Source organism: Musca domestica, unplaced genomic scaffold, assembly GCF_030504385.1.
Source record: "Musca domestica strain aabys unplaced genomic scaffold, Musca_domestica.polishedcontigs.V.1.1 15, whole genome shotgun sequence".
NCBI lineage: Eukaryota > Metazoa > Arthropoda > Insecta > Diptera > Muscidae > Musca > Musca domestica.
The window spans coordinates 3,837,257-3,852,854 of NW_026712207.1; the positions used below are offsets into that span (position 1 = coordinate 3,837,257).

Below are 15,598 nucleotides of genomic sequence, written 5' to 3' on the forward strand. Positions count from 1 at the left end.
GACAGGGCAGGGGAGAGGGGTTGTTTGTATTGAGAGCGGGGGACTGGGGTTTTGTGTTTACACACTCGGCTGCAAATAAGTGCCAGGACCAAGCTTTTCAAGCCTTTAAGAGAGAGATGACAGCAGCATACATATGGAGGCAGCAGGCAAGCATATGATGCCAGCCAGGGAGCTTTTCAAGCGGAGCAGTGAGGCAGCCAGCCAGCCACTCTGCCAGCCAGCCAACCAATGTTGTTATGTTGTAAATTTCCATAAACAACAGGGTGACTACAAATACTCTTCCGCCTCAATTCTTTTTGGCTCAACATGAAGATGACATTTGCTTGCATCGTCGACGTCGTCTTCCTCATCGTAGTTGTTGCTGCTGCTGTTGTTTTTGTTGTCATCGTCATCATCGTCGTTTGTTCTTTTGTTTTGTTTTTGTCAATATTGTTTCAAATTCATGAAAACAAGTCACAATGCACCCACTTAGGTTGTATGTCAGTCATCTGATTAAATAGCAGTCAGATGTCAAGCAGTCGTCTAATGTTTGACGAGCAACGGCGAGAGAGATGCGGGAGAGAGGGAGAGTGCGGCAGAGACAACGGATATGTAAACTAACCAAGCAGAAAGGCAGGCAATCAACTGCTACTGCTAGCTGGGCTGGAGGACAGACAGCGAACGTATGCATTATTATTTATTTTTGTGGTATATAATTATATTGTAAAACATATTAGGGGGAGGGGGGTGGTGGATTCACACAGACAATGGCTTATTGTTTTTGGCCAAGTTTTTAAGCGTTATTGATGACACACACACACACAGGGGCATCAAATGCTTCTAAGATGAGTTTAAACCAGTAAAGAAAGTCATAAAGTCGGGCGGGCCGACTTTATGATACCCTACACCACTTTGCTAATTTAGTAAAGCTGCGCATAACAATTAAAAGTTTTTATGGGAGAATTCAATCATACCCGCCATGATTATAGTTATAATTTAAAGTTCAAAGGACTAAATATGCCGAAGCATTTGTATCTTTTAAATTCGGACTTGTATTGCCTATTTGGTGCACAATTAATTTGAAATCGGATAAAAATATATATGAGAGCTATATCCAAATCGGAACCGATCTCGATAAAATTTGGCAAAGGTATTTCTGAGCGGCATTAGATAAATTTCCCCAAATATTGTTGTTACAGAGTGCATATTACGGCTGTGGGTAACAAATATGACAAATCGGATGAACAGTATATATGGGAGCTATAGCTATATCTGAACCGATCTTCAGCAAATTTGACATACTAGCTTCTAGACTCAATTCGGTCGTAAGTGCCAAATTCCATCCCATTTGGACAAATATTAGACATTTGGTGCACAATAAAAGGTAAATCGGACGAAGTTATATATGGGAGATATATCCAAATCGGAGCCGATCTCGATAAAATTTGGCAAAGATATTTCTGAGCTGTATTTTATATATTTCCCTGAATATCGTTGTTACGCAGTGCATATTACGGCTGCGGAGGACTAAAATAACAAATCGGATGAGCAATATATATATGGGAGCTATAGCTATATCTGAACCGATCTTCAGCAAATTTGACATACTAACTTTTAGACTCAATTCGGTCGCATATGCCAAATTCCACCCCATTTGGACAAATATTAGCCATTTGGTGTACAATAAAATGTAAATCGGACGAAGTTATATATGGGAGCTATATCCAAATCTGAAACGATCTCGATTGAATTTGGCAAAGATATTTCTGAGTTGCATTTGATATATTTCCCTAAATATTGTTGTTACAGAGTGCATATTACGGCTGCGGAGGACAAAAATAACAAATCGGATGAACAATATATATGGGAGCTATAGCTATATCTGAACCGATCTTCACCAAATTTGACATACTAGCTTCTAGACTCAATTCGGTCGTAAGTGCCAAATTCCATTCCATTTCGACAAATATTAGACATTTGGTGCACAATAAAAAGTAAATCAGACGAAGTTATATATGGGAGCTATATCCAAATCTGAAACGATCTCGATTGAATTTGGCAAAGATATTTCTGAGCTGTAATTGATATATTTCCCCAAATATTGTTGTTACAGAGTGCATATTACGGCTGCGGAGAACAAAAATAACAAATCGGATGAACAATATGTATGAGAGCTATAGCTATATCTGAACCGATTTCGATCAAACTTGGCATACTTATTTGCAGGCCTAATTTGGTTGCATGTGCATTCGGGCTGATATTACACGTTTGGTGCACAATAAAAGGCAAATCGGACGAAGATATATATGGGAGGTATATCTAAATTTTGACCGATTACCTCCAATTTCAATAGGGTTCGTCCTTGGGTAAATCAAATGATTTGTGCAAAAATTTATCTGGATCGGCAATAAATGCGAACTGTACTTTGTTTACAAAAATACATGGACAGACGGACAGACGGACGGACGGACAGGCGGACGGACATGCATAAATCGACTCAGAATGTGATTCTATGCAGATCATCAAAAGGAACTATGGGTCTATCTCGTTTCCTTTTGCCTGTTACAAACAAATGCACAAAGACATAATATCCTGACCACCTTGTGGTGTAGGGTATAAAAATAGGGGCAGTCTTTGTTGGGAAATTTGTTAGACCATTAAAAAGGGACTTTTAATTTATTTATCACTGAAAATCCCTCAAAGTCATATTCAGAAGATCTTGGTATAACATTTTTTCATCATTATTTCGGAATTAAATAAACTCAATTTCAGGTATAGCTCAAAACAAGTTAAAAACTAACAGCCGAACCCTCAGCTGATATTTGATAATTTAAATATATTTTGACATGTGTTGTCCAACTGACCCTGACCCTTTATGGCGGCGGTTTTGAAGGAGTCGCCCAATATTGGCCATTTTGTATTTGACATAAGTCCATTTACAATGCACCAGTTTCGGACTTCATCGGCCTCTTCATTCACTTTTATGAGATTTGTGATATTTTTTTCGGAAATGTTGTAGTGCGTATGGTATGCCAATCAAATTTTAACCTTTTGTGGCGGTAATAGACAGAGAGTGGGTCGATAAATTCCATATTTACATCAGATTCCTGGTTGAGAGAAATATTTAGATATACCAAGTTGTAAAGAATCGCTTACTTTTTCCGCAAGGTAGGATAAATGTTGGAATTCGTGAAATTCGAATAGAATTAGGTGCTTATTTCGTGTTTTATGAACATTTATGAACCATTTGTAGGGCGGGTATCAGACGGAGTGGTCCGATATATTCCATCTTCACAGTAGATATTGTGTTAATAGAAATAATGGGAAGTGTGAAATTTGAACAGAATAGGATGCTTATTTCGTATTTTTATACCCTCCACCATTCTACGGAGGGTATATTACCTTCCGATATTCGGTACCTTCCGATATTCGGTATTTTGATGATTTCAGCAGCATTATTCACCGGAATCGTTTCAAATTTCGTACTGGAAAATCCTAATGGATACTACAGCCTATGATAGCCCCCACATAACGGTACCTCTCGATAGTGGGTATTTTGAGGATTTCAGCAACATTATTCACCGGAATTGTTTCAAATTTCGTACTGTAAGATCCTAATAGGTACTACAAGCTATAACAGAAAATTGTCTGTGCAAGTCCACGTCTGCGGTACCTCCCGATACTCCGTATTTTCATGATTTTTGCGACATTATTCACCGTAATTTTAACAAACTTCGTATGACAAAAAATTTCGTATGCATGTCCACGTCTTCGTATAGTCCCCATAAAACGGTTTTCATTTAAGTGGTAGTTTTCGGATGATTATTTTTTGACATTTTTCAATTTCCTTTGACATGGTGGAGGGTATTAAAAGTTCGGCCCGGCCGAACTTTCCTTCTTTTTTACTTTTTATATTATAATTTTCTTTTTATTCAAAATTTTGAAGCTTTGTGTGGGGAGGTACAATCCAATAGACATCTTTTTTTCTAATTTCATGATTCCACCCCTGTGGGTTCGCCTAAACAAAAATTGTACCAAATTGAGTACCATTTAGTACACATAAATACGAATTTCCAAAACTACCGCAGTCCTACAATGCAATAGTAATCTTATTACCAAATTTAAGCATTCCAGCTCTATCGATTCACCCAAATAGAAATTGTACCAAATTTTATTATTGGTTAAGGTTACACCATTTGGAAGGAACTTAAAAAAATCTGTCGAAAAATACCTCGTACCTGAAAACCATAAAAATGGAGGTACCGTTATATGTGGGTATACGAAGGCTTTTAAATACGATATTTGAAACGATGGGTGTAAATGAGTGCTATAGGAAGACGGGGGTCTCCATATGTCATATTTTTCATAGGTTGTAGTACCCATTAAGATCATCAAATACGAAATTTGAAATAATTCCGGTGAATCGCTAAAATCATCAAAATACCGAATATCGAGAGATATCGTAATATGGGGGCTGTACGAAGACTTGGGCATGTATACGTAATTTGTTGTCATAGGTTTAAGTATTCATTATGAAATTTGAAATTTGATTTTCCGGGCTAGTCTGCCTCTAGAATCATTAAAATACTGAATATTTTGTTTTAATTTTTTTTTTTTTTTGTGTGTGTGTGTGTGGGAGGGGGGGGGGGTGGTGTGGTCTATACGAAGATGTGGATCTGTATACCCAATTTTTGTCATAGGCTTATGTACCCATTACGAACTTCAAATTCGAAGTTTTGAAACAATTGCGGTCGATAATGTCTCTAGAATCATTAAAATAACGAATAATAACGAAGAAGTGGCCTGCATATGTCATTTTTTTGTAATGGGTTATAGGACCCATTAAAATCTTTAATTACGAAATTTGAGACAATTCCGGTGAAGAATGTCGATAAAATAATCAAAAAAAGCGAATAAAGGGGGGTATTGTTATAAGTTGTATAAGTTACGAAATTTGAGGAATTTCCGGTCTATAATGTTTCTAGAGTCATTATAATACCGAATATTGGGAGGTGTCGTTATTTGGAGGCCATGCGAAAACGTGGACCAACATGGCCCATTTATGAATCCTGAAATATGCCCACTGGCAAAATACACATGTGGGCAGAATATTAACCCTCTATCTCAATTCGTTCGAAAGATAGACGGACGTACATATGCCCTTATCCAGAATATGTATATACCTCGTAGAGTCCAATATGAATATTTCGAGAAGTTAAAAACGGAATGACAAAGTTAGTATACCCTCCCTAGAATGTTTGAGAGTATAAAAATGCAAATTCATGGCTGAGAGCATTCAATTTTTTCCTTAGAAATTTTTCAAGGATGTCAATATGTATGGCGAATTTGAATAGGAAGCCCCTTTCAATTGTGTAAACAAAATGCTTGGCCTTGATTTTAAGTACCTTCCCATTACAATTCCATCATAGAATTCTATGCACATGAATTGCCCTTTCTTTCAACAAAATTTCATTCACAATAGCACACTACATTTGACCGATAGCCGTTGGGCGCCACTGCCACTGCTGCTGCCTTGATGATCACTATTCATGAAAATGATACACACAATTTGGCCTTGACGTTTGACGTTTGCTCCCTTCAAATTTTCTGCGCCCCATCTTCGAGAGATTTTCCAGCACTTGGAGGCTGCCACTTTAAAATTAGCTTTTCCTTTACAACGGCCTGCCATTGAAGGTGGGTGGAGGACGAGTTGACCGATAGCCGAAAGGGTTTACCAGAGATGACGTTATTCAACAACAGCTGATATGTTGGGCCCATTCAACGCTCTCTACCTCCCTCCCTGCTCGCCACCATTTGGCTGATTGTAATTTAAATACCGGGTAGATATGACGGAGTAAGTGTGTTTGGGTGTGGTTGCAAGCTATTCAGTGAGCTGCTGCCACGTGGTGTTCCAATGTCCTCTAAGGGCGGGAGACGACATCTACGAATAATTGATTACTGAACCATATGGAACATAATTCAACGAACCTCTGGGCTGTGGCCGCGAGCACTGAACTTGCAATGAATGGCGGCGTTTGCATAGAATTGCCGCCTAGCCTACATTGGCCGCACACGCACACACACAGAGACACATAAACTCGATGCTGGTGGTAACAACTGCAAGAATGTTAAGCCTTTAGAAAACGCATGTATGCATGCGAAAAAAATCTAAGCTTTATGTGTGTGTGTGTGGGTGAGTGAGGGCCTCTAAAGTATTTGTATATATATGTGTGTGTGTGTGTGGTACATAATAAGCTTCTAGCTTTCCATGTTTGTTTGCATAGCAATGGAAGAAGGACAAGTAGAGCCGCATAAAAGACACCATTGAATGGCCGGGCGAGGACCTTCCTCTGGCCATTGGGCGCCAATGTTGGCTCGTCATGACTGTGATCAGCATTCATGAATATGGCTGTTGAGCAAACAAACAGACACAAGGACAAATGTGAATGTGAGGGTATGTGTGTTCGCATGCCTGCTCGTTCGCATTCAAAGCGAATTGGCTATTTCACGCGCTGAACATTTTGCTCTGCGGCAATCACAACGATGCCACCCACCAGTCGAGCCATTCAACCAGTTAGTTAAAGTGGCGCCCAACGCAATGCAAACGACCAGCAACAAATAACAAATTCTTCTTGAAGTAAATTCAACACTTAAGCCCAGGGACTGGCAGCGTGCATTTTGAGTTTGTCAAAGGCTGGGCGTTAAGTGGTCAGCCAGTGGCACCAGATGGAGATGCGGGAGGATGATTACCCAGGCTCTTTGTGTCAAGGTAGCTTTACGCAATTCAAAGCAACTTCCCATTCATTTGCCACGCTCGCACACACATGTTGTATAGCCGAGGATGAAATCCTAACAGAATCCTGAAGAAGGAGAGTTGTTATGCCGCACTTAAATGTGGCAGGTTCCTCTCCACATTTTTTTTTTTTTTTTTGATCCGCTCTTCCTTGTCAAGGATTTTATTTCATGTTTCAGCTGGGTTTTAGGTAAAGTAATACCTGTCATTGTCTGGTCCGGAATATTTTTCAGTTTTTTCTCTCTCCCTCTCTCTCTCTGTGTTTTATTTCCTCCCACATGGCTGGCGATGATGGCCTGCTATCTGAGTGACAGGCGGCAGACTTGTTATGGCTGAACCACACAATTGTTTGGCTGGCTGACTAGCTGGTGTTGCATAAGCATTACATAATGAAACCCTACCGGATGTTGAGTGTCATTTTTAGGTTTTTGGTATTTGCATTATTACTTTGGAAATCCACACCTGTTGTGAATGACGAGGATGACGACGATGATGATGGCGTTGCGTTGCAATAATTAAACGCTTCTAAATGTTTTTTATTAAGGCGTGTGTTCTTGTTTCGTGGCGAGCCATGGGGGTAGACAGAAGACGTGTCAGAGATGAAGAAGAAAGGAGATATTGCAAATTAAAAAAAAAAAAATGGGACTCATGTGATAGCTGAAGATATCTAATCCTTGAAATTTGCAACCGCATTCTGGATTTGAATAAGGTATGATGTTGACTTGCAGATTTTTTTTTTTTTTTGGATTTATTGGTAATTTGGTGGAAAATTTTGGGACATGCTCGTAAGGCTCCTGTCGCTTTCGCTAGACAATGGCTTAATCTGAAGTAATATCAAAGGAGGGTTGATGAAAAATAAGCATTTTTATACCCTCCGGCATAATTCTACAGAGAGTATATATCACCTGATGCGGCAAAAACGTGCTTCATCGAAATAATGGTTTTAGTCCCAGGGTCTCTTTGGTTCAAATCCATTCCAGGACATTTGGGTCCTGTCTGTACATTTGAGTGTCAGTCCATCTGACTGGCTGTTGTGCACGATAACTCTCGAAGGGAATATCCGATTTGATTCAAATTTGGCACATCGTAATATTAATGCCCAGATTAGATCGAGTTCGGAGATGGGCAATATATGTCCACTCCTTCTGGTACCTCACCCACGATAGGTCAAAATTTTCAAAGAAAATAATTTACCTCACAGAAAGAGAAATGATCATTAGCTCTGGTGCAAATGCCAATATTTGTATTAGTGCTATATCAGGTGCGAAATTGGACAATATCGGCCCACTCCCTCTGGTATCTCCCCCACAAATGGTCAATATTTTGAATAACCATAAAGTTCGTAAAACGCAAAATGAACAACCGATTCCTCTCAAACTCGGCACATCTCAATATTTCTATTGAAAAAAATCAACCTGGTATGAAGATGGAATATTTCGGACCATTCGTTCTGGAACCTCCCCCACAACGGGTCAATGTTTTGAATAGTTAGATCTCTTTTATGAAATACGAAATAGAAATTAGATTCTCCTCCTATTTCCACTTCCCAAATATTTTTACTAACGAAAGTTCCGGTGTGAAAATAATAGATATCGGCCTACCCCTTCAGGTACCTCTGCCACACAGGTTCACAATTTGCAATACTTACACAGGGTGAGATGAAAAAAAAAACTGCAACCAACTTCAGACTGCCGTAATTTCTAAGCCACTTATCCGACAGCTGTAAAAATTATCCCAGTGACAGCACATTATATTGTTTACAAGCGTACAGAACCATTTTGTTGCGAACTTTCCAAAAAAAAAGTTATTCATGATGGAATTAAAGCGTGGTAGTGTGATTTCTTTATATTTGGCTGGAGAACCACAAGTGGCTATCGTTAGAGCACTCCAGCAATTAAGTGTGAATAAATCTTTTGTGTCTCTCTTACCATCGCTCGTTACCGTGATACTGGTTGCCTAGCCCGACGTCAAGGAAGTGGACGAAAAAAAACCAGCAACATCAGCAGAAGTGGTTCGAAAAGTAAAGAAGCGACTTGATTGAAACCCGTGTCGCAGTGGCTGAAAAATGGCTCGTGAGCTAAACATATCGCAATATTCCATTCGGCAAGTATTGAAAAATGAGCTCGGGGTAAAGTCATTGAAATTCGAAAAAGGGCAAGAATTTACACCGCATCAGAAAATAGAAAATAGACTCAAAAGAGCTAAAGATTTGCTTCGCTTGGCCGAAATTGGTGAACTGCCGTATTTGGGTTTCTTCGTCTCCGATGAGATAACATTCGTTTTCCAGCCGTTTGTAAACAAACAAAATGATCGTGTTTACTTGCCAAAGAGGTCAGCTGAAAATGTGCACCTTCGGTTGGCCACCAGAACTCAAGCGCCGGCCATGGTGATGGTGTGGGCCGCCATAACAGTCGATAGTTGCTCTGCGCTCGTATTAATCGACCGTGGCATCAGAATAAATGCCGAATATTATCGCCAGAATATTCTGGAGGGTGTATTAAAGTCTTGGGCGCGCAAACATTTTGGCCGCAGACTTTGGACATTCCAACAGGACTCAGCATATTGAAAGAAAGACTCAAAAGAGCTAAAGAGTTGCTTGCTTGGCCGAAAGTGGTGAACTGCCGAATAAGTGTTTCTCCGATAAGAAAATATTCGATCCCCAGCAGTTTGTGAACAAATAAGATGATCATGTGTACAGCTGAAAATGTGCACCTTCGGTTGGCCACCATAACTCAAGCGCCAGCCATGGATGGTGATGATGTGGACCGCCATAACAGCCGATGGTCGCTCTCCGGTCGTTTTAATCGACAGTGGCATCAGAATAAATGCCAAATATTATCGCCATAATATTCTGGAGGGTGCACTAAAGCCTTGGGCATGCAAACATTTTGGCCGCAGACCTTGGACATTCCAACAGGACTCAGCACCATCGCACTTAGTACGCGCCACCCAAGAATGATTACAAAATAAGGTTCCTCGTTTCATTTCCAGCGCATAATTGCCACCAAATTCTCCGGATACCAATCCGTTGGACTATTGTGTCTGGAGGATTTTGGAAAGCAAGGTTGGCACTAAAAAATACCAAAGAGTCGATCACCTCAGGCACGCGCTTCACCGGGAATGGGCCAAAATACGGCAGAGCAACATTCGGACAGCGTGTGACAGTTTCATTGGTCATTTGAGGGCCATAACCAGTCACACAACATCAATGACCCTCATTCCAAAGGAGTAAAGAGTTCTAGCTCTGCTGGTTCATCATACACAAAGTACCTTTCACAAATTTTCGTATCGTTCTTTTAATTCTACAACTACCTATATACCTCAGTCCTACAATGCAATATTTCTAGCCGCCGTTCACCCAAGTCTAAATTGTACCAAATTCAGTACTTTTCGTGCACATTTCGAAACCTACCTCTATATCCCATTCCTATACTCTGGCAGTAATTTTAATTTCAAATTCCAGAATTCCAGCTCCATCCGTTCCCACAAATTTAAATTGTACGAATTTTAGTACCGCTTAGTACTTTTCGTATACATGGGTACACACTTCCAAAGCTACTTCTTTTCATCGCTCCCCTACTCCTCAACCTTGATTCCCATTCCAAATTCAAAATTCCGTTCACATGATGGTGTGGTACCAAATCGTACCATTTCGTACACTTATCCGTTCCCACAGATTTAATTGTACTAATTTTAGTAACGCCTAGTACCTTTCGTATACATGAGTACACTGTTTCAAAACTACCTCCTTTCATCTCCTCCCTACTCATCAACCTTGATGCCCATTACAAATTCCAAGTTCCGGTCACAAGATGGTATGGTACCAAATCTAGTACATTTATAGTGAGAATTTCCAAAAACCCTTTAGTACAACAATCATACACTCCATGAGCTGCCCTCGTCCCAAATTTAAGAGTTCTAGCTCTATTACTTCCCTCAAATACAAAGGGTACCGTATGTAGTACCTTTTAGTACTTTTCGTACCGCTCTATTAATTCCCAAATTACCAACATACCTCAGTCCTACAATGCAATAGTAATCTTATTTCTATCGGTTCACCCTAGTCGAAGCCATTTAGTACTTTTCGTGCACGCAAATAAATAATTCGAAAATTACATCCATATCCAATTCCAACACTCTGCCAGTACCTTTAATTTCAAATTTCGGGATTTCAGCTCCAAACAGTTCCTTCAAATTCAAATTGTACCAAATCTCGTACCGTTTAGTACTTTTCGTGTCCCTACTTATGGACTTCCAAAACTACCTTCCTACATCGACTCTACTCCTAAACCTTGATTCCCATTCCAAATTTCAAGTTCCGTTCACATGATCGTATGGTACCAAATCTAGTACATTTTAGTACTTTTCGTACATTTATAGTGAGAATTTCCAAAAAGCCTTTGGTACATCTATAATATACTCCATCAGATACCCTCATTCCATTTTTAAGAGTTTCAGCTGGTACTGGTCGTACAAACATCTATCCGTTCCTACAAATTCAGATTGTACCAAATTTAGTACCATCTAGTACCTTTCGTATACCTGAGTACACACTTTTAAAAGAGTTCCTCTTTTATCGACCTTACTCGACAACCTTGATTCCCATTCCAAATTTCAAATTCCGTTCACATGATTCGATATGGTACCAAATTTAGTACATTTTAGTACTTTTCGTACACTTATAGTGAGAATTTCCAAAAACCCTTTGGTACATCTGTCATACCCCTCATCAGTGATCCTCTTTCCAAATTTAAGAATTCTAGCTCTAGTGCTTCGCTCGAATACAAAGGGTGCCATATTTAGTACCTTTTCGTACCGTTCTTTTACGAATTTTCAAAAAACCAGCATTATCTGACCCCTTCGGACCAAGAATGAGCCTCACCCAAAATTTCAGGACTCTACTACCTTCAGCCGTTTTGTCTGGGCGTTTATTCAAAATTTTAGGGGTTCTAGCTCAAATACAAAAGTACCTACCTTTTCGTACGATTTTCTTACGAATTTTCAAAATCCCATCCTTATCTGACCTCGTCGAACCAAGAGTGAGCCTCACCCAAAATTTCAAGACTCTACTACCATCAGCTGTTTTATCTGGGCGTTTATGAATCTTTTTCTTTTATTACCACAGATAATGTTCCTGTAACTCCCTATTCTCTCCCGAAAATTTAAATTACATTTTTTATTTTCTCTCTCAAAACTCTCTCCGGAAACGAATGAGATATCCGCTAATTTCTTCAAAAATTATTTCAAATTTCCCCCCATATTAAGCAAATGAATCAATGAATATTCATTACGAATTATTCCAACTTAAAGCAATTCGCATTCATGTTCCGCACATTCAAACTCACTCGCACACACACACAATTATTTCGCTATTCTTCCAATCCCCCCACCACTTCCTCTTCCTCCCCTCGCTTTACCGTTGAGTTTTAAAATTAATGAGCTTACCTGACATGGAGCCTGAAACAGATACGCATCGCCAAATGCCGTACTTAAACAGAAGATATAATCACGTTTGGGATGTTCGGGTATCGGCTGCATTATAGCACCATCGACGATAATCAAATGTTTGGGGGCGGCCTCCACGCTGCGGCCCTCACGCGAATCGCACGGATAGAAGAGCAGAGTGGTGCCCTTAAGACACACCCAATAACCCTTCCAACCACGTTTACGGGCTAATTCGATTTGATGTTTCTTTCGCAATAACCATTTCTTTACCGACAGGAAACTGGAACAAGAAAAAAGAGGGAGAGAGAGAAAAAAGAAAGAAAAAAAAAACGAGGAGAAATAAGTATGAGCGGAAATAAAGTTGGGGCCTCAAATCAATGGGATTTGAGGTACTTAAATCCTTCTTGCTGTTGCTTTTCTTCGTTGCCTCCCCTCCCTTCGTGCGTGCGTGCGTCTACTACTTACCCAGCTTTGCGTACAGCTCCTGTACAATTAAATGAGGATGCCGCCGTTCCAGTTGCTTTTGCTTTGTATGGTGACGCCATGACACTTTCGCCATCATCTTCATCCGATACGGCTGTAGTTAAACTCATGCGGTCATCGTCGGAAATCTAAACAAAAGGAAGATAAAAGTGGGGTGGGGTGGGATGAGAAAAGAAAAGAAAAGAAAAACGGAAAAGAGCATTAGCATTAACAGTAGCAATTCGAATGTTCGGAGATTTATTTTTTTCTTTCTCTTTTTTTTGCCATCTTGGGCGAATTGAATGGACATCCTGTTGCAAACTCAACAGAAACTCAATCTTGTTATATCCTGCAGCACTACAGCGCTGGGGGATATGTACAGTTTTTAACAATGATTTGTAAGGCATAATGGTGGAAAAAAGGTATATAGCTTTTGGGGTTAAGGGAAATATATACTTAGGTTAAGGTATTGTATCTAAATGTGGAGCTTACGAAAATGACGTCTATGCCTCAGAGTAGAAATGATGCCCAAACACCAGTACTTCGTTTGGGAACAATATAGTTAAGAATATCTTCTGGAGTTTCAATTTCCCAGCAAAAAGACCCCTTTGTCTTTAAGAGAAGTTTTCGAAGTCTTCAAAGAGAAAAGTATTTTTTTTTTGTGGGAGAGACCTTATAAACCTTTGAAAGAGGTCCACATGGTAATTTAAAAGAAGATCGCATGGATTTATATGGCTGGACCTCGAGCTCTTCTATGAGAAAATCTTGAGGTCTCAAATGTGGTGTGCTATCGTGATTTTGCCGTTTGTGAAAGGCAACTGCAACAGAAGTCCTTGGAGTTTGTAGCAGCTTTGCATGGTTATCCATAGCACAGTGACCGGCGCGATGCTTATTGCCCTTGGTAGGTTCTGGCGATTTCGGAAAATCTGTAGGTTTGAAGCTGTAATTTTGCCATGAAGATTTTAATATTTTCAGTCCTCAGATTCATCAGAGCTCTGCTTGTGGTCAGACGCCCAAGCTCAGCAAGTTCTTCTTCTTTAAATTCTTTCACTAGCTTTGCCGGGATAATGTTTGAGTTCAATGCTAGAAACTCCCTTTGAGTTTGGTGAGTGGTGCTATATTCATTCTCCTCTATTCTCTTCGTTATATTGTCTGAGGAGATTGGAAGACTATCTAATTACTCTCAGCAATGAGTTATTTTCCAAAGCCTTTGCCATTCCCAAGTCCAGTCCATGGAAGAATCGATTATATTCGGTGGTGGATCCATAATATTATAAGTGGATTGTAATACTGCCATCTGTATCACAAAACGCTACAACTGACATTAGCAAAGATCCATGACCATCGTATGGCTGAAATGCGTATCATGGGATAACGGTGTCATACTGCCATCAGTTTTTGAAACCCTTAATTTCAACTTAAGAAAATAGTGTGTGTTTTCAGTCGAATATAGAGGTCTGCGTGTTTATTCCTTTTATCAGCCTGTGAAGTTTACCTCAGATCAGTAACTCAAAGAAAAAAGCAACATATCGCCGGAGTAGTGTGCTTATGGGGATGTTGGGAATTCACCACGATTTATCACGGCAAATTCTATTGGGGATGTTGATTTGGGTAAATTCACCACGGTGAATTTTAATGGGGATGTTGTCTTGGGAATTGTACCACGGCAAATTCTATTGGGGATGTTGATTAGGGTAAATTCTCCACGGTGAAATATATTGGGGATGTTGTCTTGGGAATTGTACCACGGCAAATTCTATTGGGGATGTTGATTGGGGGAAATTCAGCACGGTGAAATATATTGGGGATGTTGTCTTTTGAAATGTACCACGGTGAAATATATTGGGGATGTTGTCTTTTGAAATGTACCACGGTGAATTATATTGGGGATGTTGTCGTTTGAATTGTACCACGGCAAATTATATTGGGGATGTTGTCTTTTGAATTGTACCACGTCAAATTTTATTGGGGCTGTTGGCGTTGGCGTTGCTAGTTTTAATATGAACTACTAGATGGCGCTAAGTTTAGCGCAGACACAATCCAAAACTGTGTATGGGATGGTGAAATTTCAAGTTTTAATATTCACCACTAGCAGAGACACCCTCCGAAAAAAAAAATGTATTATGATCATATCGAGTGGGGCTAAAGAGATTCAACATGTGAGAAGTGAATATAGCAGAAACACATCTGAAAGAGGTAAGTATCGAAGAAAATCATTTTATCTAGATGGCTCTCAGAATGCTTTTACATAGTCAACATGCTGATTACTGCAGTCAAATGTGCTTATTAATTTATTTGAAAACATATATTTCAAGAAATCGACTTCAATAAATGTGATATATTATAGAAGAGTTTCAATTGACAAATATGCTGCAATTATTGATATTTCAGGGGTTTTAATTTCAGCATAGATGAAAATATAAATGAAAATATAGACAAAGAAATGACATCGAAAAATTCCGGAATAATCAAGTGAAATTCTTGAAAAACGATAACGAAGTCGAGTGGGTTGAACACGAAAATCAGCATGTTGGCTATGCAAAACATGATGAGATAAAAAGACAAAACTAACTTTTCGTTGTACTTGTTTTAATTTGTCTATAATTTTAGCGACTCAAAAATGTTCAGTTATTCCCATCGAAACGATATAGGCGACATCTAACGGTGAGTTCTATCTATACTATCCATAAATTATGTTGTAGCATAGACACACTCCAAAACTATTGAAATATGATCATATCAAATGGGATTAGAGAGATCCACCATATGAGAAGTGAATATAGCAGAGACAAATTTGGTTAGTATCATAGTCAACAAGAAGATGTGTGTTCTATTATTTTGTCCAGATGGCTCTCCAGTCATTTCCCTCGAAACGATATAGGCGACATCTAACCACCAATTAATGTTGTAGCATATACA

General features: G+C 39.4%; 1 protein-coding gene across 9 annotated transcripts in view; it reads right to left on the reverse strand.

Annotated features, from left to right (window-relative positions):
- The window catches only part of LOC101894603 (protein still life, isoforms C/SIF type 2), a 287,508-nt gene that overhangs the window by 130,755 nt on the left and 141,155 nt on the right, over positions 1-15,598 (reverse strand). For all 9 annotated transcript variants that reach the window (XM_059119542.1, XM_059119545.1, XM_059119543.1 and 6 more), the window contains 2 exons: positions 12,683-12,828; positions 12,218-12,497 (listed from right to left, as the gene is read on the reverse strand). In XM_059119542.1, coding sequence (XP_058975525.1) covers positions 12,218-12,497; positions 12,683-12,828 — 426 coding nt within the window. The remainder of the gene's footprint in view (positions 1-12,217; positions 12,498-12,682; positions 12,829-15,598) is intronic.